Source organism: Cervus elaphus, chromosome 14 (genome assembly GCF_910594005.1).
Source record: "Cervus elaphus chromosome 14, mCerEla1.1, whole genome shotgun sequence".
Lineage (NCBI taxonomy): Eukaryota > Metazoa > Chordata > Mammalia > Artiodactyla > Cervidae > Cervus > Cervus elaphus.
This window is the reverse complement of record NC_057828.1, coordinates 77,669,949-77,695,947: the sequence shown is the minus strand read 5'-3', so window position 1 is coordinate 77,695,947 and position 25,999 is coordinate 77,669,949. Positions and strand designations below refer to the sequence as shown.

Below are 25,999 nucleotides of genomic sequence, written 5' to 3'. Positions count from 1 at the left end.
GCATCCAAAGATTATTATAAAATAGCATGCAGTGGATTCCACAAGGTTTATTAAATAAAGCTATCTACTTTGTAGGTGATGAAACATCACCAAGGTTTTTTAAAGTGTTTGCTTTGGGTCCTTCACTATGGAATCATGTCCTTATTTGAGGTATATATTAAAAAAAAAAAAAAAAAAGAACCCACCCACTCTGCAAGTCAGCCTGAAGGTGGTAACTCACCAAAGCCGACAGCTGCTGACTCTCAGCGAAGGTTTTTTTGCCCAAGATCAATTTGCAAGAATTCGGCCAAACCAGACATCTGGGAGGTAGAAGCTACGAAAACGTAGTGCCCTGCCCCCGGCCAAGAGGTCCACGTCCTTCTCTTCCACACCAGTGAGGCTGCAGTCCTGCAGACCCAGGGCCCGCTGTCCACCCGGGAAAGCACCACGGACATTCCGCTTCGGCATCCGCCTGCTGCTTTCTCTTCCCACTCACGTAATTAACGCTCCTTTCTTGTCCTCTTTAAAAATATGCCTGTTTCAAATTTGCATTATTTTTTTTTTCACACGCCTAATTTCAGCTCTGTTCTTTCCCTCTGTGGTCTCTTCCCGCATTTCACATTCCAGACAAATATTTAAAGGTCTGTAAAACCAGGCGAGGTTCCAAAATATTTCTAAACGAAACTGCCATGGGTGACAGCACAGGGAAAGAAGGAAAGCAGGAGGACAAGGATTGGAATAAACTGGCTGGAAATGTATCGGAAAATCTATTTAAGTTACTATAGCCATGGATGAGATTTCAATGAGGCATAAACAGTCAAGTTACTGACAAAACGAACATGTTTCATCATCACTCAAAATAGTCTACTTGTCATGGTGCACTGCTTTTTTTTTTATTAGTAAGTTGCTCTCTCTTTTTAAATTTGTTTTTCTTACTTAGTATTCAGGAAGTGAAAGCATTTAAGAAAACATTCAAAATTCTGAGAATACATGTAAATGAAATATTTAATGTTTATCATTCATAAAAGTTACATCATTTACATAGGGTTCATTTGTATATAATAAAAATTTCATCATAATGAAAAAATTTCTGGAAAGGTATATGTTAATTTGTTTAACATACGCTTTGGATATACAGCTAAATATGAGTCATTAAAAAATTCTATCTTCAAATATTCCCTTTAACCATTAAAAAACCTCATTCCTAAATATTTGTTTTTCTTTCCACTTGCTCTTTTTGTTTGTAATATCATATGTAATCTGAACCATGCAAAGACAGGATCTCATCACAGTTCAGAATATATTTGTGTACTTTCAATAAATTTGCTCATTGCATAGCAAACATGTAAACTTACAGAGGATCTATAAATTTTACCCTAATCATCTAAAAAAGCTGCTGAAATTTTACATGACAGTATATTGAGGTTTATTTATGTTGTAATTTGGGTTCTGTTTTTTTAAAAAAAAAATACTTTTAGTCTATGTGTTAATTGAATACAACAAATAAAAAGTCATGAAAAGTCCAAAACCAAGTAAATAATTTTATCCTAGATTACCAGAACTTATCCTCATTATATCATTTGGAATTTTTCCTAAGTATAACAAGTTGGAAATGGGTCGTGCTGCCTCTTATGACAGTGTTCAAAAGTAATTCCAAAAGTGTGTGTTTAACATAAAGTTAACTATGTTTCCATCGAATAAGATGTTTATTAATGAAAGCTATTTATCATACAAGAAACAGCAAAGATAAGTCATCATACAGAGGTGTACACTAGATGTGACAGATGTGAAAGTGCATGCAGAGATTTCTGTTTCAAAAGGAAGTAATAAACAATAACACGAAAATCACTGGGGTCTGATCCCTATCCTCTTAAATGAGTGACAGCTTTTCTTTGAATTTACAGTTGGAAAATGTCATTAACAGATAGGACTAAAACACATTAGCAAGCAGGTGAAATGAATGCTTTTGGACTTTATTTTACAAGTACTGTGCTTGACAAATGTGTGGGATTTTTTTTTTTTTTCCAAGAATAATTTTCTTCAGCTCTGGGGTGGGCATATTACTGCCTGGCCGCTCTGGTTTATACACGGTTTGTCTCACTTTGTTTAAAATCATATAATTTTAAGCCTCCATTTGTGTTAGACATCATAAAGAACAGAAGTTTTGTTAACATTCAGTAAATGACATTTAAGTCTCTTGGTCTCTCTCTCTCTCTCTTTCTCTCTCTCTGTCTCTCTCTCTCTTTTTTTGGCTCAATAGATCTTTTAATGTATGATTATCATAACCTAATATTGTCTTTGTCTTCACTGCAGTGGATTTCCGATCAAACTTTTCCCCTTCTTTTAATACTTTAGGGAATTTTCAAACGTCGGGATGTTTGGCTGTAATGCCCCAAGATTTGTTCTCCCTGAAAAAAATCATAGTGACAATTTATTAACTCCAGAGCAACTTGGCTTTTAGGGGTCTTCAATTTCTATTTAGATTTACAAATATCCATTTGTGCTCAATAGACCTAACATGAAACTTAATCATATTTAAGGCTTCTTTTCATGCAATTACTTTTTCTGCTAATTATCTATTTTTTTTTAATTCTAAAAATCAGGCTGAGTCAAATCCATGGGGCATTACTTTTATTGTAGGAAAATATATTTAAAGGTAATTCTAAGCTGAATTGCATTGCAAATGTAATGGTAACTTAAAATGAATCATAAGTTTGGAAATCTAAAAACTATTTGTATGTCTGTATATTAAAAAATTTTGTATTACCATTTTAACAGCTTTTACAAATAGATATCAAAAACACACTAGTACAGTTAAACCTTAAATAAAACTGATGGGAAATAAAAGTCCTTAGATTCAAAATGGTTTATTCACACAAATTTAATAGGATATATCACAACTGTTTGGTCCATAAATATTTAAGGGAAATAGTTTCTATACAATGCATTTCTCAATAAACAAAGAAACATGGACAATTTTGCTAGACCACTTACTGTACTATAAACACGAAGCTCAATATATAAGATTATTGAATTTATCAACTATATTGGAAAGAGTGCACAACTGCTTTCTATGACATGTCTGTCCCCTCTAACAGGATACACCATAAAAAGAGTTTCAGAAATAAGAGGTAAAACAGTACAAAACTAGTGAGGTGTCAAAAGGGCTTAAAACAGTTAATTTAACAAACAACACATATATCCTGATTTTTCACAAACTTACTTCCAAGTTATCTCATAAGGCACATAGGAGAACTGAGTTATAATTAGTCTACTTAATAAAGTAGATCTATAGTACCATATATTGTTCTGTCAAAGAACAAAATTTATAAGTATCAATATTTTACCTGTAAAAGTGTATTCATAAGATCTCAGCCTTACCAAGGTTGTTTGGTCTGGTTAGTGGTAAATGCCCAAAATGTAATAGAAATATGAAAAGTCAAGATTTAAGCTCCATATAAGATGATAACCACACTTGCTAAATATATAATGGCAAACACACCTTCTTCTGTTACAGTGTTAACTTATCTTCCATCATCTTTTTTTTAAAAAATAAGCTACTTTCTGTGCTAATTTTCTAAAGACCCTGAGCAAAAGTTACAATAATGCACTTTAATGTGGGCAGTGAACTGTCAATATGTAACCACACATTTATACAACCAGAAGGACACCTTTAAAATCTATTAAATAACCACTTCGAACGCCAGAGGAGATTTAAGGGGTCCGAAAAGTGGAGAATATGTGCAAAGTTATTCTTAACAATCCACTAAAGCAAGACATATATCTTGACTTCTTTTTTATTTTATTTTTTTTTAGGAAATCCACAATCTAATTGATATTTAACTACAACAGAAGCATATAGATGAACATTCACCACTGCCCAGACCATTAAGATTTTAGCTTAAATTAAAAGAAAAAAAAAATGCTACTGTAAACTAGGAAATATATTCAGATTAGCATCCACAAGGCTTCTGAGTTTATCTTTAAGAACTTCAAATCTCTAACGTCAGAAACGTTTTTCCTTTTTTTCTGACAAATACATCAACCTGTGCCAAAGTAAAATGAAGCAAAACAAAACCAAAGAATTTTCATTGTTAATATTAGTTAAAGAATTTTCATTGTTAATATTAGTTACTAAGTTTTTTAACTTTATTTGTATAGAATGCCAGATACAATATCATGGTACAGCTAAAGCCAATTAAGAGCTATCAATTAAATTATACTGATTTTTTAAACTTCTTAAAAAATTATATTTTGCTTATTTCCATTTTCCCTGGGGAAAAAATAATTTAGAAAGAATGGTTTCATACCTATCATCATTTTTAGTTTGAGAAGGTTAAATGTATAAAATTTCAAATTCTGTTTGGAATTTTCATGGATGCACAGGAGGTTTAAGTATTTTTCAAACGTTGAAAAGCAGTAATTAACTAATAAGAAAGTTTTGTTGGGACTATACCCCTAAGAGAAAATAAAAGTCACATTCCTGGTTAGATTTTCCCATCTAATTAATCTGTAACATTTAGATTAGCTATTGTTTCTTTAACCATATTCCTCATTTGTAAGAAAAAGGAATGATTAAAACATTTTTTTGCATTTTAAAATTTAAAAAAAAACGACAATGTGAAGTTTCCAAACTTTCATAAGTACAGGTACAATTGCAAGATTAAAAAATAATTTTAATCAATTATCTGATTCCTTATTCGCCTAATTATGTAACTGGGAATATGATTCTTTGCCCATCCCAATACCACTCTTTGTTGTTGGTGGTTTTTTTTCCTTTGAGATTCTGGAAATAAGTAACATACAATTTTAAGAGGCACTTATTAGAATGATTCCAAAATTCCCCTTACCGACTGAACGATCTAATTAATCTTTTTTTAAATCCAAATACACTTTGTAGACAAAAGAAAAAAAAGTACAGTTTGTAAAGGAGACGAAACTGTAAACTCATTTGCCAAGTGGCTGCAAGACGCTACACACCAAGCTGTCGTCGTTACTTGCCAAGTATCTTGGGGGTGGAGGGGGGTGGGGGAATCGTTTTGTAAATAATAAAATAATTAGAATAATAATAAAAAGAAGAGGAAGAATTAAAAAAAAGCCCACGCCCAACGTTAGAAAAGGTTCGTTAAGGTAGTCTGCGCGGGGCTGGCGGCCTCGTGGCTGTCCATGTTAGAGGTCACGGCTGTCACTACGGGGAGAGAGGGGTTGGTCAGGTCTGTTAAAGTGGTCGCTGTGCCCGCTGGACTGAGCGCGCCGCTGTCTGCCGAGGGCGGGGCCGGAAGCGACGTGCCTTCGGCTTTATCAATACCCCCATTCTCCTGCCGCAAAAGGTTCCTTCTGAATTTGGCTCGTGCGTTTTGGAACCAAACCTGCAAACCAATCCCAATGGATTTCTTTACCGAGGTTTATTTTTATACTTCCTTTTTCTCCCCCTTTCTCCTTTTTTTTTTTTTAAATTATGTTTTGGATATACGTTTCTCTTTTTAAATGTTTATTTTCCTAGGGGGAGAAGGGCCTTCCCCTCCCTTTGTTTTTGTTTTTTTCTTTCTGCTTTCTTCGACAGCAGAGCAATCCCAGTTCGACTACAGATACCCTCTTAGCTGCGGCGGGGCCCCCACCCCCAGCATTAACGAGTGCCGCTTGGGGGCACAGATGGCTAAGTGGAGACACCCTGGGGAAATGGAGGCACAGCGATCGAGGGGGTGGAAATACACCCTCACCCCTCAACGGCTGTCTTTCCAGAAAGAGGACAGGCGAGGTCAGCGGATGTTTCACCAAGTTAGAATCACTCGCATGAAATGAACATCATTGAAACAGATTTCTGGCTGTTCTGGAGTCTGACACATGCCAAGTACTCTGCACAGGGAAAACCTCCAGGGCCACAGACTCCAAGCAACCGGAAACGGGTGCGTGGAGTTTAAAACGCCTGCTGTCTGTCACTGAGGGTGAGAGCTTCAGAGGCGACCCCCAGCCACCCACTATCAGGGCTCTGGTTGGACATTCTTACCATGATGAGCCTAGCAAGGCCCTGGGCCAGCAGGTCTCACTGCAGGATGCAGCGGTCAAATGCGGTTGGTTAAAATGGGGAAAGACTCGCTCCGATTGGCTGCGGAGACAGCTAACCATGCTTGTGGCTTTTCAGGAGCTGACCAAAAGGGTCTACGTGAATCTGGAAGCTTGCAACGGGGGAGTGAGGCCGCCAAGAGTGTGCTGAAGCAAGGGGGTAGCAGCAGGTCTCCCCGGGTGTGTGCGCACTGACCCTGACGTGGACAGAGGTCTCCAAAGCCACGCTTGTGCAGACAGCACCGCCTGCGTTTGCAGAGCAGCGGGGCAAGCTGAGGTGGCTTTGTGGGCCCCTCTCCCCATCTGTAGGGAGGATGTGGCTGCAATTTAGGAGACCCTGGGTCTCTCTCTCTGTCTCTCTCTCTGTCTCTCTGGGCAGTCTCCGGAAGCCCCTGCAAAAGCTTGGTACACTCTCTAGGGAGGTAAGTAAGGTAAACTAACGAGCAGCAGTGCTGGAAATCAAACAGGGAAGAGAACTATTTTCACTGCAAGGGGAAGTTGTAGGCACAGCTAACAATGGACGCTTCTTACCTGCAAAACTCTTTTGGTCAGGCCTGTTTTCTGAGCAAGTTGCTTTAGGTCCTTGGCATCCGGGTTGTGGTTGATGGCGAAGTAGGATTTCATGGTCCGCAGCTGGTGATGCTTGAAGGAGGTGCGCATGCGCTTGGTCTTCTGCGAGGGCGGGTAAGGCTGCTGATCCCGGTCCAGGTGGTCGGCCTCGTTCTCGTTACAACCTGCGGCAGCCACAGGGGACGAAAAGAAGGGCTCAGTGCAAGGGCCTGCCTTAGCTGAGAGGATGGCAGGTGGCATGCTCCCGTCATGACAGGACAGCAACGGTGGAAAAAGCTGTCGACCCAATTACGAGCAGGATCCAGACAAAAGAAAGAGGTTAATCGCCCCAAGTCCGCCAAACTAGTCTGTTAAGTGTGGACCCACTCAAAGTTTACGCAGTAGAAAAGTATTAGATACATCTAATACATTTAGATAAGTTATTAGATAAATCTAATCCCTTTGGCTTAATGGTTGCTAGAAAGACTTGAGAAGATGAATAAGGTCTAAGTGTGGGAGTGAGAGAAATCTTCTCCAAGAGTGAAAAGGGGAAAAAAAAAAACCCTCTTCTACTATGTGATGTGTATGAGCACGCTGGCCCTCCACACACACAGTTTTTCAGAGATTCTTCGTTTTGTCTGTGTTTGTGAAACAAGGTGTAGTCTGTGAAGACAGGAGGATATGCAAGCCAGTAATTTCAGCTCTCTCAAGTCTAAAAGTTTTACAGAGCCATCTCCCTGGCCCTGCTCCCCCCAATGAAGGAAGAATCTAAGTTCCAATTTTTAGCCTTTTCTGCACATCCTAGAACGTTTTCAGAAAAAGTTAAAAAGAAGAAGGGGAGAAGTTACAAAATAAAAACCTGCAAGATTCTTACATAACCAGAAGAATATTACTTTTGAGGACATTTAGCAGTAACTGGTTCACATGGGGCTAACCAGGATGAAGAGAGTTTTCCCTTGGAGTCACCGGAATAGATATTTCTGAAAGAGAAGGAGCCCAGGTCTGTCTTCACTTGGTTCATGCCAGAGTCTCTCCTCCCAACTCCCCGCTCAGAGACGCTGCTGCCCCATTCGGGTGGCGGCCCTTTAGCTCTGGTCCCGTGCGAGCCAGAGTGTGAGCTGTGCCCCTGGCTGGCAGGCCAGGGGGAGGGGGCGGCACCTTTACCCCCCTCCACAGCGCCCTCCGCACTGAGGGCAAAAGCACTCAGCCTTTGAAACCAGCCTGGGAGTCTTCATCCCCAGGGTGTAAAGATGCTCATTGAAAAGGTCATTTCCGATAACCTCCTAGCTTTGCATAAAAAATATGATTACAAAAGGAAAACACTTTGCTAAATATTTACTGATTCAGCCAACTTTCGCAATTTAAAGAGCATGGCAATTTTTTTTTTCCTTTACACCTTACTTCAGATGTTTATCTGATGTATATTCAGACTATCATCCAGCATTTTAGTGCACTGTAATAGAATATCTAAAATCAACATGATCACATGCCTGGGGGAGAAACCAGGATCTTGAAGAATGTGAGACATCTCTTACGATTAGTTGTTCCGTTCTGCTTGATAAAATATTATATGCCTGCGATGCTCTGGTTCCATGAGTGCATGATCAGTCGTGTCCGACTCTCTGTGACCCCCACAGACTGTAGCCTGTCAGGCTCCTCTGTCCATGGGATTTTCCAGACAAGAATACTGGAGTGGGTTTGCTATTCCCTTCTCCAATGCTTTGGCTGGAATTACTTTTTTAAAAAACACTTTCAGTGAATCAGTATATATCCAGAGACCCAACAAGAGTCACCCGCATCACAGAATCTACCTAAGAAATTCTCCCTAATGCCATGAGACTAGGCATGAACTAATGACTCCTTGGTTCATATTTCCATGAAACACGTAAAGAGGGCAGGTAAGTTCATGGAAAGAAAGATGCTATGATGTTCACCATCGGATCCTCTATGTCCAACACAGGGCCAGGAATTCAACGAGCGTTCAATCAAGATTTTGAATTTTTGTTCACCCATAAAATCATCAATGACTATTCTTGCAAAGTCATATCAACTTGAGATGGACTGCAAGTTAGATATACACAGCCAAAGGTTGAACAGAGACTCCTCAGACCCCACTGAAAGGGCACCAGGTACCCAGAAATGAGAGAGAATAGAATATGCTTTACATTTTATCCTATTGCACCCCCGGGGAGAGATGTCAAGTTCAAATATTCTACACAATTGCCCTTTTGTATCCCCAAATGGATGAAACAGCATCTTATGACCTACTATAAAACCATACTTATCTCAGTAAACTGAGCTATATTTCACAACCAGATTATAAATGTAGCCACACCAAAACAGTCAAAGAGGTACACCTTAGTCACTGGAGGCTTCTTCAGATAAGATTTCAATCCTATCCTAGGTGAGTGATGTGTAACTCTTCCTCAATAGCTTATTAAACTGAATATTACACTGAGGTAGAAGACCTGACTTGGTAGTTAAATAATGCCCTTAGCCATCAACCCCCCACCCACAAGTTACTATTTCTTAGAAGTGAGTTTGATTCCTAACCAAACTATATACTTATTAGTCTCTAAAATGAATTAATGAAAAAATAATTATAGACATGTTTTTCACACACACAATTATAGACAGGTATGATAAAAACTACTTCTCTGAATATGCATTCTGTATCCATTATGGCTGATTTAAAACTCAGTAGAGAATTTCAGTGTATTAAGCACTACTGTGGGACTTGTTTTCAAGCAGAATACAATTCAGCGTGCAAAAAGATTAAGTTAGCTTTTAAGATGGTATTCACAGAAACAGAAAACTGTGGGATCAGTTATGATAGTATGGCACTTAATAGAGCAGTCTGTGTCATCAACAGAGTAACTCAGTGTACTAACCTAAACTACTTAAATTTAACTACAAATGCCTTATGTACACTTGCAAGTGACTGTGTTTCCTCAGGGTCTACTTTTAAAGCTGTAGGGGCTCCCCCCCTCCACTGAATTATGAGATGAAATGATAACTCTCTTAAAACTGTCTTAAATATACACCTGTGAGTACACACATCTGGCACTATAACATTAATAATAAGATTTAAATATTTTACTCTCTGGTCACTTAGGAAATGGTCACCCATCCGGAAGTGAGTTTTTATTCTGAAGGTGTGCAGCCCTCTGAGAAGCGATCCCAGAGAGACCACTAGGGGTCAGTGCCAGGCTAAGTTAACAACTTCAGGGAGCTTTTGAAGTTTGGAAGCCAAGAAAGAACCTAAGGAGGGAGATTTCAAGAAGCGGCAAAAATCTAGCCTCGCGGTTAGTGCAAAATTATCCAAACCAGACCTATGGGCCCTAGACTAAATCTTCTTCTCACCCCGGAGGGCTTCATTTCAAACCAGCATCCCAAATAGACTTCCTGTGGCTCTTTCTAAAATATCCGCCTGCTATCTGCACAAAGAGATATAAACTAAATTAGGAACAGTCTCAAGGAAAGGCACTTGCCCTATGTCAAGCACTTACGGATCTTTGCCTAGCTTCACATCCGTGGAATTCTGAGTCACAAACATATTTTGTGTACATGTGTTTGAAAATATATCAGTGTATGAATCAGGTCTGTTTAGTAGCACTGTGACTCTTCTGAGACTAGTTTACATTTAAGCAGAGATGGCTTCAAAGAAAGCTAAAAGAAGGAGCTAAAATTGTGGGTCCACTTTATTTTCTGTGCTTTTAACGTGGTTTTAATACACTGAAGCGTTTCTTTGTAATAACAAACGGGCACTGGCTTCATAAACTTTTTTTTAGTGGTAGGCTGATTTCTGGGCAGGCATCTTTAACCCAGTTTCTCTAGATTATTTCACCAGATCTGAACTGTATGCCGTCTGCTCGTGTCTCTGGGGAAAGTCCCGAAGGGATGCGGTGGACGTTAATTAAGAGTTACCGGCTCTCTGTGGTGCATACTGGCTCTGTTCCGAAGGTCTCCGCAACCTCTCCCTCCTTAATGAACAGAAGCATCAGCTCTCTCCAGAACCTCGCAGCGCCTTAATTTGCAAACTAATGGCGGAAGTGGAAATTGAAGTGGAATGGTCGAAAAGGAAAGAGATTCTCATTCTTTTTATGAAATAAATGTGCACTCTCTGGTGCTCCTTCTCAGAGAAGCAGGAGAAACACAATTTCATTGTTCTTAAAGCTCTGCGCATCTTTCTAAGGTAAAGTAAGATCAAGGCGAAATCAAATGAAGCTAATTAGGTTAAACAAACAATCGAAAAAACCGGGCTTGCCGCCTTTGGCTAGAAAGCTCCTCCCCAGCTTCTGGACCTTCTGGGAGCCTCTGCTCCAGGCTTCCTGCTCTCTGCAGACCCAGCTAGTCTCTCTCCCTCTCTCTCTATTTCTCTCTCTCTCTCTCTCTAATTAGGGCATTAGGGCCTTGGTGAGTGGCTAGAGATTCCGATGTCATCTTCTATTAATAAAGAACAATCGGTGCCCTGCCTGGCTGCCCTGGGACCACGCATCAAAGGAGCCCAAGTAACCACGCTGGGCATCGTGGCCCCGAATCAGCCTGCTGGCCGAGGCGCAGAGGGGCGGCGGGAGGCCCTGACCCCCGGCAGGGGGTTGGCAAAACCCGGGGGTGCACCCACTGCGGGACACCGTCCCATCTACGCTAGGTCTGCAGCCAGCAGCGGGCCCTCCTCCTCCAGTGACCCGGGGTTGAACCCCTGGGACAAAGGTCCCCACCCTCTCGGGGACATCCCCGCTATGCTTCGTCTGTGAAATCTGAGCCAGGAGGGAGCTGAGGGGAGAGCTGGCCAGAGCCCCCTGAAGCCGGAACCCCACCCCCCAACACTGTGGGTTCAGAGCAGGACCCATTTCCGCTTGCTCACACTGGCTGAACGTCCCTGGGGGAGTCACTTATTGGGGGGGCAGACAGAGTCCCTTTACTACTGAGCCAGAGCGGCTCAATGCACCACACCAGGTACGTGGGGACTGGAAGAGAAAAACAGGCAAGATCCACGCTCTGGGATGCCCACCCTTCGACTGGCATCTGGGTGCGCCTGGTAACAGAGCGCGGTGGCCACCGTGAGGTCCCCAAGGTCCTTTCCAACAGAAAGGGCTCCCTGGGCCCGAGCCTCCTGCTGAAACGTCCAGTGGGGCTGGGCCAGGGTACCAAAAGTCAGAACGGCTAAACGGGGCAACAGAGGATGAGATGGTTGGATGGCATCGCTGACTCAAAGGGCACGAGTTTAAGCAAACTCCGGGAGATGGTGAAGGACAGAGGAGCCTGGAGGGCTGCAGTTCATGGGGTTGCAAACGGTCAGACAGGACTTAGCGACTGAACAACAACAAACCAGTCCTGAGGACGCCCCTAAGTGAGCTCTAGGGTTTTCTGGAACCTCTTTTCCAGAGCTTCCATCCTGCTTAGAGGTAGACTGTGGTCCTGGGGGCCTGTCACCATCCTCACGTGGGGGCTGGTGAGTGGGGGGCAGGCTGCCCACAAGGGGGAACTGGGGAGCAAGACTGATGAATGATAGGTGTGCCCCCCCCCCACCCAAGCAAGGAAGAAAGCTGCTCTCTGGCCTGTTGCCTGCATTTTGTTTTTAATTAAGAGAGAAAGCTGGGGGTGGGAGGAGGAGGGATGGTCTGGGTGTCTGGAGGGTTTATCACACGGGCATTGAGCTGGTGGACGGTCCCCTGACCCAGGGAAGGGGCAGGCCAGCTCACAGGGACTCCGGAGAGTGACTCCTGCCCCTCCAGCCACTCTGCGCCAACATGAGGGATTTGGTTTTTCAACACTCATGCCAACTGTTTCCCTGATTAACTCTGGGCTGGTGACCACAGCCTCTGTCCCCTCTAGACACACTGGGTTGGCCTCTGAAGATTTCTTTCTTTCTTTTTTTCTTTTTTAGTATTTAGGGAAACCTCCTCCAGGATCTATAACTTGGCCTCCACACAGGAATTGCCCTGGGGCTGTTTCGCTCCAACTGGGAGCCAGAAACTAATGGGCTCATTAACTAATGGGCAACAAGGGTTTGGCTCTGCCTGTTTGGGGGAAGTCGCTGCAGCCCCAAGGTGCTGAATGTGTTTCTGGCCACAAACGAAATAAAGGTGTCTCTCTCTCCCTTTCTCCCTCTCCCCTCCCTCGGCCCCCTTCTCTCTCCTCCCTCTTTCTCTCACTCCACCGTCCAGCTTCTTTCTGAGTGACCGAGAGCTGTAGGGAGAAAAGGGTCATGCTAAGGAAAGCGCCCTCTTGCAACCAGCTCTCGGCCGGGGGAGAAGCCAGACGGAACTCTCCTCCGGGCAGACCCGGGGCGAGGGCTGCGGGGGCGGCGAGGAGGGGGTGGGCGCCCACCTGAGTTGTAATTGACAATGTCCACCCCCAGCGCCGGGCTCTTGCGTTTCCGGGGCCGCCCTTTCTGCACTGTGCCGGTGCCGTTGAAGTAAGGCAGGGCCAAGCCGCCGCTCTTGGCCGCCAACTCGCTGTAGCTCAGCTGCGGCGGATACTCTCCTTGCAAGAGGGTCTCGAAGTGGGCGCGGCAGTACACCAGGCTGTCCTTCATGCCAAAGTGGTCGCCCGTGGTCAGGGTCTTGTTGCACGTGGAGCAGGTGAAACAGCTCAGGTGGTAGACGGAGTCTCGGGCGCGCATGACCATCTCGGAGGCGGAGATGCCCAGGTGGCAGCGGGCACATCTCTGCACAGAGAACCTTCTGGAAGGAAACAGTGGCGTCAGCGAGCTGGCGGAGGCCAAGGCAGGGCCACCTCTCACCGCGACACCCGGGGGCTTGGTCAGCAGCGGCCCAAGACGGAGATCCGAGAGGGAACCGGGAGGGGAGGACCCACGCCCTCTTGGATATACATTCATTTTATCTGCTGATTGACCAGCTCTGATGAATATGACAAAGAACCCTTACATTAAAATAAGAAGAATCGAGGAACTGATCCTCAGTTTTCTTTCCTGTAAAGTAAAAATTTTAAAAAGCAAAAACCAGAACAAACCGTGCCCTTGCTAACTCACAACAGTATGTTAAGAATATTAAATTGCCATGCCAAGTGAAACCGTCTCCTCGATTACAAGGCATTCACAGGAAGGGTGTTGTTATTTATAAAAGTATGAGTGTGCATGAAGACATTCAGACACTGCCCGGGGGGGGGGGTGGGGGGAGACAGTTCTGCAGAGGAGAGCTAATTCTTTTCTAACCACTTTTCTCACGTCGGCAGAGAGCGAGCCGGGTCGCCTGCCGACCGCTCCCGTCCTCAAGGCAAGAAACACGGAGCAGAGCCAGTGAACATGCTGCGGCCAGTTCACTCTCCTGCGTCTGGGGAGTCTGGGGGCAGGTTCCAGCCCGCTGCGCTCCGGGCATCTCTGAACTGAGTGGCCTGGGTTTTGGCAACAGCAGTTATTCCTTTTCTTGGTCATTTAGGTGACTTCCCCGTCACCCTCGCGAAAACCTGACAGCCAGCAGCTAGTGCTGCTGCCTCGGCCACCGGTTCAGTTCCAAGGCACCGGCCTTGCTGAGTTCGTAGTAAACGGAAAACACAAACCCGCTTTAGCCTCGGTAGACCGGGGACAGACACGTTCATTGACCCTCCTAGGACAGGCCCAGTTCCCTCAGCGGTGTTCTGGGGGCGCCTGAGCGGGAGAGTCTAGAGCAGGTTCTAGACCTGGGGTGCCCCCCTCCCGGCTCCCCGCGCGTCTGGCAGGGGTGGGCACGCTGCAGTTTGAAGGCGCACGCCAAGGGCTTCCCTGGGCAGGGAGGGGACCCAGGGGCTCGGGCTGGCGGCCCCGGGAGGGGGGTAAGGGATGGGGTGGGAATACCTGTAGTAATCCTCTTTGCAGTAAATGCTGCCGTCCTTGGCGAAGCAGGTGAGCTCGGACTCGAGCGCCAGCTTACATTCACAGCACTTCAGGCACCTCAGGTGCCACTGCTTGTCCACGGCCAGCAGGTAGTACCTGTCGGCGATCTTGCCCCCGCAGCCGGCGCACAGGGCGGGCTTCTCCGGGCTCAGCGGGGGCATGCCCTGCAAGGAAGCGCGCGCGCGGTGAGAAGCGCGCGGGGCCGCCCCACGCGGGTCCCCGGCGCAGAGCCAGCCCCCGGCCTCCGCGAGCGCCGCCGGGTCAGGGGCCCCTCCGCGAAGGCAGACGTGGGGAAACGTTTGCAGCTTTTCCTTCTGCCACTCGTACTCTTTCTGCCGCGTCCGTCTGAACCCGGACTCAACCTAAAGACCCTCCGGTCACCTCGAACAGTTTCCAAAAGGGCTAGAAGCGCATGGACTGTATAGATAGTGGAGGTTTCCGAACTCAAATAATTAAATCTTAAAAAGTGTGGCTTTCGACTCGCCCGAAATGAAACAACAGAAATTGTTGTTGGAGGATGAAAGGGAGATCTGAACAAGCACACACTGGTTTTCAGCAAACACTATTACATTTCTCTTTCTCTATATCACTATAAGCAACGTTGAAAGTACAAGAGAAGGGAGAAGGTTTAATACTCGTGCCCATAATGTGGCCGACGTTGTTTCCATCGAGATATATTTGGCAGATCTTGCTGTTCTGTCATCTTCGGGATTATCGGTCCTTCTCCTACTAAGCACTGTACCTGTTCCCGGGAGGGTCCGTTATCCATCACCTCTGCACAGGCCCCCATTCCCTGACATCAACATACCTCGGAGATCTTTGTTCTGAAAATCTTTCCAATGCCGACCTTAAGCTTCCTATCTATGTCCCCACGACCAGGCAAGGAAGGCGACCCCTCGCCTTAAGCGGAACCCCGCCTGAAATTCGGGTTTGCATTACCGCATTTTGTTTTTAAACGGGATAGCCACAAAAGGTGGGTGGTTAACTGCGGGACATTTCCCTCAGGACTAGCAGAAATGGGTTGGACTTTCCCCTATGAAACCCCAGCAGGCCTGGAAAAGTAGTTTCGCCCTTTACTCAGACCAGCCCCCACCCAGCCACCCTCGCGCACTGAAATCATTTTGCTCGGCTACTTGGTGGACCCCAAACACCGCTGACCGACCCCGGGCAGTCTGTCCACCGGCTTAGTTTGAGCTGCGATTCCCGGTGCGACGCCCGAGGATCTACACAGCTCTGTTTGGCTCAAACTCTGCGGAGACGTCTGTCGTTTTCCCCCTTCGGCTCGTAAATGGGAAAGGCGAGCACAGAGATTGTTCATTAGTTTTCTTTACGAAGCGGGCCTGACTTTTATCCTACATGCCTAATCGACATAGCGTGGTCGATCACAGCGTGGGAGGGTTAGAAAGTTCTCGCGCTTGGGCTCGGCGCCCCGCTCCTCCGGACTTTCTATTCTACTCCCCAGCACGCTACGCGCGCCGGGCCAAGGAGCTGACCGAGCCGGGCTATCAGAGACCCCCCCCCCCCCCCCCCCCGCCGACCATCGCGGGCTTTGCGCGTTCCGCGTCCCGAGCGTCCGGAGGACGCATTATAGTCCACCCCGAACGGCCGGTCTCCAGACCCAGGGACTGGAGACCCGGAGCTTCAGTTCGACCTGGACGCTCGGCCGCGCGCTGCAGCCGGTGGCCCGCACCCGCTCACCCTCGGGCCGCCGATCCTCGCCGGGGAGGCGCCCCGGAGCCCAGCGGGCCGGGAGACCGGCGTCTGCGCCGCTGGGGAGGACGTCGCCATCCTCTCGTGCCCGACTAGCCCTGCTTCCCCCGGACCAGCTGTGGCGGAGACGAGCGAGCTCGGGCTCTCAGGAGTGTAGCTAAATCAGAAAGGGGTCCTTTCTTGCCCGGCAGCAGCCAGGAGAACCGAAGATAACCCACCCGCCGATCCGCAGCGGACGCGCCTACGAGCCGCCACCCTCGCCCGGCCGCCGTGGCGGCTCGACTCGGTTCCCCCTGCGCGCGCGAGCGGGCTCCCGGCTCCCGCGGCCGCCGGCCCCTCCTTACCGCGTCGCGGCCGTTGAGCTGGGCGCCTTTGGTCAGGCGGGCCTCGCTCTTGGATCTGCGCTCCATCTCTTCCATGATGCCTTGGATGTGGCCTCCAGAGATCCCGTGGAAGAGCATGGCTGGAGGGCGGAAAGGACACGAGCTGTCTTCTGCTCGGCACCCCACTATTTCCATATACACTCGCCCCGGGGGCTCTCAGCTCATCCGAGGAGGAGAAGCCGGGAGCGCAGAGGCGGGGCGATGGGAGAGCGCCGAGAAGCTCGGGGACAGAGGGAGAGGGGGAAGAAGGAAAGAGGCAGCCGCGGTGGAAATGGGTCTGCTCGGAAAAGAAAAAGAAGCAGGGGGGACGCCAGCCCCGGCGACTCCCTGAAGGAGATGCGCAGAAAACAAACGCAAACGGGAACGGGGCGAGCGGAGGCGAAGCAGCCGGATCTGACCGCTCCAGGAGCTCGAGTCACTAACGGGGAACAACGGCAGCGGGGGGGCGGGGGGAGCAAAACCTGGTGGAGAAAGAAAATAATTTTGAACACAAAGAAAGAAAAAGAAGTGCTATTTTCAGCGGTCCCTGGCCGCTTGCAAGTTCCCAGCGCCTGTAGGTTGGGTTGGGGACTGCTCCTGCCGCCGGAGCGGTGTCCAATTTGTTAAGAGACTAAAGCCAGCCCATTTTTGATAATTTAGTAGGAGGAGTTCTCTCCCGGAGCCGCCACGGATTTTTATTCAGACAACAAAGACCTGTCATACTCCTCTCAACCCCCTGGTGATGGGGAAGCGGGGACAAACACTGGGGGGGGGGGCGGGGAGGGTTGGGGGGAGGCAGGAGGAGGGGGCATTTACTTCCCCCCACACACACACACACACACACACACACACACACACACACAATCCTTCCAGGAGTTCCCAGCAATCACGTTTTAAAGGGGAAAAGGAACCCTTATTGTCCCCGCCCTGGCGCAGAAGGCAGAGTGTCGGCCTGTTTGGTCCAAGTTCAAGATCAGACCCAGACTCAAGAAATGCAGAATCCCAGCCCCAAACTTCACGTCTCCTCCTTGTGGACCTTCCGGTCCCCAGCTCGAGGGGACCCCAAATAAATATTGGGCGAGCATTCCTCTCCTCCCCCACCCCTGACTTCCTCCACTCACTTAAAAGCAGATTCTGCTTCACCTCCCCACCTGAGGCTGAAGCAAGCCCCAAAGTGAAAAGGAACTAGGAGAGCCTCTGTTTCTGGAGTTTACTTCTAGCAAAAAAAAAAAAAAAATCTTGGCACAATCAGTGTAGGGGACAGGGCGTGGGCTTGGAGATGAGTGTGCAACCGCAGCGTGGCCACAGGGGGATGCCGGTTCAGGTTAGGAGAGAAACCGATGGCGAGTCCCGCGTCCCGGAGGAAGCCTGTCCAGGTGGGCAGCGGCGCGGGGACCCGCGGGAGCTTGGCGCCGCCCCCCGCATCCCGGGACCGGTCGCGCGCCCCGCTGCCCCGGCTGGACTGGGGAACTGCAAACGTGGGCGCCCCGCGCGGTGAAGAGGATGCGAAGGGGCTCCTCGCCGTGGAGGAGGGCGAGGTGAGAGCTGACGGGCGGAACGGCAGCCCCCGCGCCTCACAGGAGGCGGGATTGTTACCGCGAGTCGCGGCCCCTCCTCGGCCCTGTTAAAAAGTGGCCACAATGCTCGGATATTGTCGATTCATGCAAACCGCCAGAAGCCCCCGAGGGGCCCGACGCGGGGAGCGGCGGCAGGAACCGACCCAGCTCCCAGCCGAGAGCGGGAAGAACCGGCGGGCCTCCGCGGGCCTCCCCGGGAGTCTGTCGGCTTTGCGGGAATCGCGTGCTTCTCCCGGCAGGTCCGGGACACCCGAGGGGTCCCCTGGTGGCAGACTCGCGTCCTCCCGGAGGAGCCCGACCGGGAACGGTGGCCAAATCTAGAAAGATGGAGAAAGGGAGGGAAGAAGGGGGGAGGGAGGAGAAAGGAAGGAAGAAGAGAACGGTGCCGATCCGACTTCCTGTCCCAAAGCATCGCCTTCTGAAGCTGCTGGAATCGCCTCTGCCATGAAACCCAAGACTCGCCTGCTTCCCCCTTGCTCTTTTCTCAAGGTTAAAAAAAAAAAAAAAAATGTTATTTGCAGACTGGACGTTGTTACGGTCCTCCGGGTGCCAGAATACAGCTCATAAAACACAATTTCACACACACACAAAATGAAGCCAATCAAGTGAACTAAACTGAAGACCTCCCCTCCCCCCCACCCCACACTCTGGCAGCCCTACTGGACAGCAGGGCTGCTATTTACTGTAAGTAATGTAATTAGTCCCTTTGGATGGAAATCAATGAACTTTTCAAACCCACGTGCACCAGCGCAGGGGCTGGGGGCAACACCTCTTTCAGAGACGGCAGGTCCTCTCACAAAGGGGCAGACTGCCTTTCCACAAGAGGGGACTGGGCCCAGGGAGGGGGAGGGGGGGGGAGGAGGCGGAGGGGCAGGGGGGGAGGAGGCGGAGGGGGAGGGGGGGGAGAGGAAAGAGGAGGGGTCTCTGAGAAGGACATCCTTTAACCAAGGAGGCTGCAAGGGAAAGTAAACCTGGGACCTCAATCCAGGGACTCCTTTGTCCAGTTTCTGGGCTAACTCCCCCCGCCCCCAGGTGGAGGTTGGGAACTGGGTTTGGGTTTGGCTGTTGCTGGATCTGGGTCCTGCTCAGCAAAAATAAACAAAGAGCCGGAGCACGCCACTGCCTTCTTGCTGGGGATGAAATTTTGGAGACTTCATTAAGTGAGGGTTTAACCAACAACTCCAAGGAGAGGCCAGAACTTCGGGAAGCGTCTCCAGGGAAGCAGGCTCGGAAGGCCCGTGAGCCTTCCAGTCCTTGCTTCCCTCATCCGTCTCCTGCACACACAGATTTGCTCCTAGACCGTCCGGTACAGGCGGGGCGGGGGCGGGGGGGGCTCCTGCCATCAGCTTCCGGGTTGGAGCCCGCTGTCTCGGCTTTTTCTTATAAAACTCGGGTTATAAGTTCCTGTGCCGGGTGGGATTTGCTAACTTCCCATAAAGATGCCAACTGTTCGCGTTCTTCCTTCTCTGCCAGTGCAGGAAGTTTGCCGAGACCTCGGGGTGGGGGAGGGGGGCTGCTGGAGTTTGGGAGGTCCTCCTTAGTCCTGTGGCTGTCAGAAATCGCTCCCGGTGGGTCCAGCCCTGCCTCCTCTCCCGGCTCCAGAAAAAGGAAACCCACTGGGGGAAGGGGAGACCCCCAGAACTGGGCTGTGGCCTGGGACGTCCTATTGTCTTGCAACCTCGGGGAGATGGCCCACCCCCTCCCCCAGCACTCTCAAGGGACAGCAAGCACTTCCGGGAGAGGGTCTTGGTGTCTTTGCCTTCTTTCATCTCTCAAGAGGAGGTGCTGGGGCCGCGGGGCGGCCCTGGGGCGCTCCCCACACGCTGGGCTGCTGCTTGCTCAGTCCCCAGGGCTGAGTCCCCGCACCTCTGGCTGGGACGGGTGCAGGGACCGCCCCCGGCCGCGCCCGCGGTGACTTCTCCGGGCTCCCGTCTAAACTCAACTCTCTCTTTGGGGCAAGGCGGCAGAACCCTAGCCAGGGGCTGCCCTCCGCCCGACGGAGCACACTTCACCCACTCTGCCCTCTCTGCTCCGCCAGCCGCTGTGGCGGCTTTGAGGAAAGCGGACGGCATCGACTGCGGACACGGGAGTTGGGCTCGAGGGTCGGGGTCCGGAATCTCCTCGAGGGCCGCAGCCGGGTCCCTCTCCAGGAGAAGGGGAGGGAAATAAAGGGAACGCACGGCTTCACCCAGGGGCTGACGAAGGCTTCAGGGTCGAGAGAGGAAGCCTCCAACTGTGAGCACAAGCGAGGTCTCTTTAGACCTGAATTTTGGAGGTCAAGGTGCTCTGCCCCGGGTTTGCCCTTAAAAGGGCAGAGGTCACCTTTCCTCCTGACCCTATTAAGGTGTGGACGGTCCTCCTTGGTCTGAAGGGTGCAGCTCTCGAAGAGGCGTCCGGCTTCCGGCATTGCCCTGAGCGCCCCGGGGCCCGGGGAGTCAGCGCCGTCCTGGGGCTGGGACCCGAGCACCCAGCCCTGCACGTCGAAGGGGGGGATCTCCGCCCGGCGGCGGGGGGGAGGGCGGAAGTGAGGGGCTGGCCCCGATGGTCGCCGGCCTGTCTCCATCCTCGGGCTCAGGGAAACTGTGGGTACACCGAGGCGGCAGGGCCAAGACTGGTGCCGCCGCCAGGGCACACCTCGGCGTCAGTCCTCCGAGGAGGGCCTCCAGCCCTGGTGGGAGTGGGCTGACCGGCTCTGGGCTGCGCGAGCTCTACCGCGCGGAGACGGAGCCCCGCGGCAGGCCCCGCTGGGCACCCCGGCCCGGAGTTCTCCCCGCGCCCGCGGCGCGCGCGGGGCCGTACCCTCGGATGCGCCCTGCGCCTACGCGCCCCCTTCTCCCCGCAAGGCGCCCCACCCGCCCCTGGGTTCTTCTCTAAGGGCCCGCCGCCCGGTGGCGAAGACCGCGCTTCTGAAATCTGAATCCCTTTCACCTGGGATTTGCCGCGCCGCGGGCCCGCCGCAGCCGCCGGAATAAAGGGAGCCGTCCCCCCCTCCCCCCAGCCCCCACTCCGCGTCCGCGGAGATCGCCCACAGAAACCGCTGCGCTGGGGTCAGATTGAACCAAAAATGGGGGGTGAAGGCAGTTTCCGGAGGAGAAGCGGCATCTTCCTAGCCGCCCCCTCCCCTCCCGCCCCATCCCTCCCCATCCATTTCTCCCCATCTCTCCCCGCGAGGAGACGCCCCCAGCAGCTTCGCCGAGGACCGGAGCGCATCCCTGGCGCCCAGACAACTCGCAGCGCAGTGGCCGGGCGACCTCCGGGCCCCCGCGCCTGCACTCCGAGAATCTCAGGCCTCGGAGAGCAAGGCCGGAGGAGGGAAAGGCGGCTTTCAGGACTGCTGTCAGCGGACTCTGAACAAGACCGCGTATTTTAGAACCTACAGATCGCGGTACGATTTCCAGGGCAAGCACGACCCCTCTTCCTCTCACCCGATGAAGGCGGGCACACGCGCGTGCACACCCACTTACACACCCACGAGATACATGCTCCGGCCTAGCGAACAGGGTACGAGAGAGAACCTGGCGGGGAACTCACCTGCCTCCAGAGCGGTGCCGTTCAGCATTCTGCGAGCGGGGGTGGCTCACGCCGCGATGGTGGCTGCACCGCAGAGAACCCGCGCGTCAGCTCCGAGGTGCGGCCCGGGGCCCCGCGCGCCTCCCCCCACCCGGGAGGCGAGTCCCAGCCGTTCCTCCCGCCGAGGCCTCGGGGGCCGAGCGGCCTCCGGGGAAGCGGGGCCGCCTCCGGTAGGTGCCCGGGGCGCCCCTGGGCGCCCGGAGGTCGGGAGCACACGGGGGGCCGAAAACTGCTCGGACCAAACAATCCCAATCGAAATCTTACCTTGCTGTCCAGACGTTCCCTCCAAGAAGCCAGTCCGGGGCGAAGGAGGGCGGGCGGCGGGCGGCCAGAGGTGCGAGCCAGTCCCCAGAATCTCGCCAAGGGGTCCTCTGTAAGTCCAAATAAATAAATAATCAGGTGGTTGGTGGGTGGGTCTCTCTGTGTCTCTCCCCTTCTCCTCTCCTCTCCCTCTCTGTCGGAATTGACCCGAATCCCTCACCTCTGACCCGCAGCTCGCTCCACCTGTCTTTTATTTCTATTTATGCTTCCAGATCGGGAGGAGGAGGAGAAGGGGTGGGCAGAGGGCAGAGGCGCGGGCCAGGGCCGGGCGACAGGCTCTGAGGCTGCGTCCAGCCCTCCCAGCCTCTCAGCAATCAGGGGAGGTGTTAATGGAGGAGACGGCCGGGAGGGACCCTCATAAAGCCGGGAGCCCCTCGAAGACTAGCGTCCCGCGGCGCGCCCAGTCCGCCCCCCCCCCTCACCCCCCACCCCCCGCCGGTCCGCCTTGGCCTTCCCGGAGATGCTAGCACCTCAGAGATGCTGTCTCTGCCAGCTGGTGCCTGCATAGACGGCGAGCGTGCGGGAGCGCCTGGAGGGGCGCCGGGGGCTGAGCCACGGACTGCCCGCCCGCCGCACCCCCTCCTTTCCTCTCGGCGCTCCGGAGCCGGGCGCCCGCAACCCAGCCCTGCGCGGTGCGCTCTGCGCCGGAGGGTGGCCTTCTCCGCCAGATCAGCGCGCCGGCTCCAGGTATCCCTGCAGCCCGGCTCCGGCTAGGAGGCGGGGACTGCGATCCATCCGGAGAAAACCAACTCAGAGCCTGGGAGACGAGCGTTCTCCAGCACAGACTCCGATCCCCGGGAAGGGGCGGGTGCCAGGGTACCTGGAGGGTCTCGGCTTCCCGAGAGGCTGCGTCGCCCCCAGCAACCCCGGACGCAGTCAGGCCGCGAGGAAACGGACGGAGAACCGGGAAGCCTGGCTTCTGCCCAATTATTTACCCAGTCTCCCCACCCGGGCTCCCCTCGCTCTCAGAGGTGGGGGCGGGGATCACGCAGAGGTGGCTGTGCGGATGGGGAAGGGGTAGGAGCGGCGAGACCGGCGGCCCCCGGATGCGGTCCCGGCAGCGCCGCCGCCCTGCCCACCTACCTCTGCCTCCCTCCCTGGCGACCGCGCGCGGGTCCAGCGTGCAGGACACGGGGGGCTCCGCGCGCCCGCGAGCCGCCGGCGACCACTGCCCGGGATTGGGGGCACGTGGGCTGGGCACAAGGGTGTACCCACCTCTTCTCGCCCTCCCCGCAAGCTCCGCCACACACTTCAGCGCTGGCAAGGGATCCAGCGGGAGCCGCGAATCAAAGCCCTCTGGCTTAGCCTTTCCGCGCCAAGTCCCGGAGTGCAGCTCGGAGCCCCCCGGTGGAGTTCTTCTTCCTCTTAGACCCTTGGCTGCCCCAGACGGTCCCATCAGCCAACCAGTCCTACTAGTTGATCTAAGTTTCCCTCATCGCCCCCCACGCCCTCCCCTTTCCCCCTCCCAACCTGTCCTCCTTAGCTCTTTCTCCCCGGAGAACGCCCCCATCTCCGCTCGTTTCCCCAGTCTCCCGGGGTCCGCTCCCCAGCTCCCTGGCGAGGCCATCAATTGGATGGACGGCGACCCCGACCCGAAAACGTTCAGGTCCTCCCACTCGTCGAGGTCCAAAGCAGCGGGCTTTATTTAATCTCTTTGGGGTCACGAACCGTTTTAGATTATTTGATTTAAAAAAAATGCATTTTTACACACACACACACACACACACACACACACAGAGGCAGGCAGAGACGCGCGCACGGAAGCTCACGCTTCAGAAGGCAGATTTCGGATGGAAAGATGTGATCGCCAGGAATCTTCCAGTCCACCCCCGGCCCCGCCACCGCCCCCCACCCCCCCACCCCCCCGCCGGGCAAAATGCACCCCTCGGGTCTGGGTAGGCTGCTCGTCCCGGTGACCACCCGCCTCTGGCAAGAGACAGTTGCGAGTTCTCCCACGACTTTTTCTCGGGAATCAAGCTTTTCCAGAGGCGCGAACCCCCCATCCACCCCACCCCAATACAAACTTAACCGACTTTCTCTTTTTTCCTGAGGGAGGAGGTAGTTTGGGCGTCCAGAAGTACCTTTTAATTGTTGCAGGGCAGTGAAGGCTACCAATAGCAGCGAGTTTTAATCCTCCATCACGGGCAGACGTCCCCTCCACAACTCAAGACCTTGCTCCAGTGTAGAGAAGATAAAAAGGCAGGTGTTCCCACGCAGTGGAGGCGCGGGGGGCGGGGGGCGTTCTTTCGGGGGTCCGCGAGGCCTCAGAGAGCTCAGGAAAGGCGACAAGCCCATGGCCGTTGGCCAGGTCGTGGGCCCCCTTCTCCAACAGACTTGTCCGAAGACCCCGCTGGCGTCCGGCGGTGGAACCCGGCGCGCCTGACACTCCCGAGATCGCCTTAGGACACCGCGCACCTCGAGGGGCAAAGACCCGCGCCGCTCCGGGGAAGCACCCCCCTTTCTCGGGCCCCTTCTGGTCCAAACACAACCAGACCGGTGTGGGAGCCCCAAGTTGCACGGGGTTGGAGGGGCGGTAAATAAAAGCCCTTCCCTTCCTGGCTCTGCAAAATCGATGGGATCGGTGTGGCTTTTGAAGAGCGGGGAGTGTGCTAGCAATCCACCTGCTGGGCGAACAGCCAGGGCCGGGCCTTCCCGGGAGAGAGGACCAGACGCCCCGGCAGGAAGCTTTCCCCACCCTCCGCCCCGCTAAACCCCGCATGAGGACCCCTGCTTCCCCCGGGTCTTTCCGTATTAGAAACAATCTAGAAATCAATCTCCCTTGATTTATGGTGCCCGCCTCGCGGCGTCAGGAGCCTCCAGAAGTAGCCCCAGAGTTGATTTAAACCGGGAAGTCTATTTCTCAGGCATCCACATGTGTTTGTACACACACGCCCAATAAGAGACCTGACTTTTTACTTTACAATGTGCGAATACAATATAGCTGGAAGCTCTCGCGGCGAGGCCCATTTATGTGGCCGTATTGTGTTTAATGTGGGAGCACCCGCCGCTGCCAGCCCTCCCGGGGGGCTTCACCAGCCTCTCCCCCAGAACCGCGGCGGAGAACTTGAGACCTTGATTCGCGAGCTCCAGAGGCAGGAAAGAGTCAGAGCGCCCCCATTCCCGCCCCCAGCCCACCCCAACCCCACCCCAGCGGCGGCTCCTTGGCTGTGGTTGTGGGGAAGGCTTTAGAAGTTATGGCAGGAAGAGTCACAGAGGCCTCCCGCGATGGACATCCTACTTTGGGCCGGGTCCCCGCTGCTGGAGGTGAGTTGGAAGGAGGAACTGGCGTGCGTCCAGGAGGCAGCATCCGGACCTTCTTTCCACCTTCCAAGGCGCTCTCTAGAACACCGTCTAAACAAGGCGGGGCAGGGCGGGGCAGAACTCAAAGTGAACTTGCTTTCCTCTTCCTCTCGTTTCTCCAGAAAAACTGGCCTTTTAGAGTCCGTTTCCTTCTCTTTTTAACTCTTGGGACTGCTAAAGTAAGCCCCATCCAGCCCCCACCCAGAAGATGGCTTTGGTAATCTTCAGGTCTGCCCGGAAACCTGGAGCTAGCCACTGCTCCTTAACCTAAGAATGGAAAGGAAATTGGCTGCCAGGAGTCCACAGACCTTTCTGGAAAGACTCACAATGCTCTGTCACAATGCTGATCTGTTCTCTGCTTCTCCTCCGAAGAGCTCCTGGAGAGGGCAACCCCAGGCCACAGACACAGACACTACTCTTTCCGCCCAAGGAGGATGCTAAGGCCCAAGGGACAGGGCTGTTTTGGGAACCTCAGGGAGAGCATCAGAAATGCAGGGGCACCAAAACTGCCCACAGCTTTGGGAAACGATTTAATACTTGACATAAAATGAATACTGGAAGTCATGGCGTCTTAGAGACTTAATGGTGTTTTTTTTTTTTTTTTTTCATTCCTTTTAAAGTTTAGAAGGGCTTTTGTTTTGAAGAGAATATGGGAGAAGGCATCAGACATTTTTGTTGCTTAAGCTTTGTAGAAATCTTTGGCAGGGGGGAACCTTCACTGGGGCCACAGG

The 25,999-nt window shown here is 51.9% G+C and overlaps 1 protein-coding gene across 3 annotated transcripts; it reads right to left on the bottom strand.

Annotated features, from left to right (window-relative positions):
- Nucleotides 1-1,666: 1,666 nt before the first annotated feature.
- Nucleotides 1,667-22,005, bottom strand: LHX9 (LIM homeobox 9). 3 transcript variants are annotated; one of them, XM_043923547.1, is made up of 7 exons: nt 21,912-22,005; nt 21,609-21,671; nt 16,483-16,601; nt 14,390-14,592; nt 12,925-13,280; nt 6,574-6,776; nt 4,467-5,348 (listed from the first exon to the last, which is right to left on the bottom strand). In XM_043923547.1, the coding sequence occupies exons 2-7, from the start codon at nt 21,634-21,636 to the stop codon at nt 5,091-5,093; spliced, it is 1,167 nt and encodes a 388-aa protein (XP_043779482.1). In that variant the 5' UTR covers nt 21,637-21,671; nt 21,912-22,005; the 3' UTR covers nt 4,467-5,090. The 3 variants fall into 3 exon arrangements, with proteins under 3 accessions (XP_043779484.1, XP_043779482.1, XP_043779483.1); XM_043923548.1 differs by lacking the exons at nt 21,609-21,671; nt 21,912-22,005 and adding an exon at nt 17,622-17,650 and having other exon boundaries at nt 5,064-5,348; XM_043923549.1 differs by lacking the exons at nt 4,467-5,348; nt 21,609-21,671; nt 21,912-22,005 and adding an exon at nt 1,667-2,387 and having other exon boundaries at nt 16,483-17,135.
- Between the last annotated feature and the right edge of the window lie 3,994 nt (nt 22,006-25,999).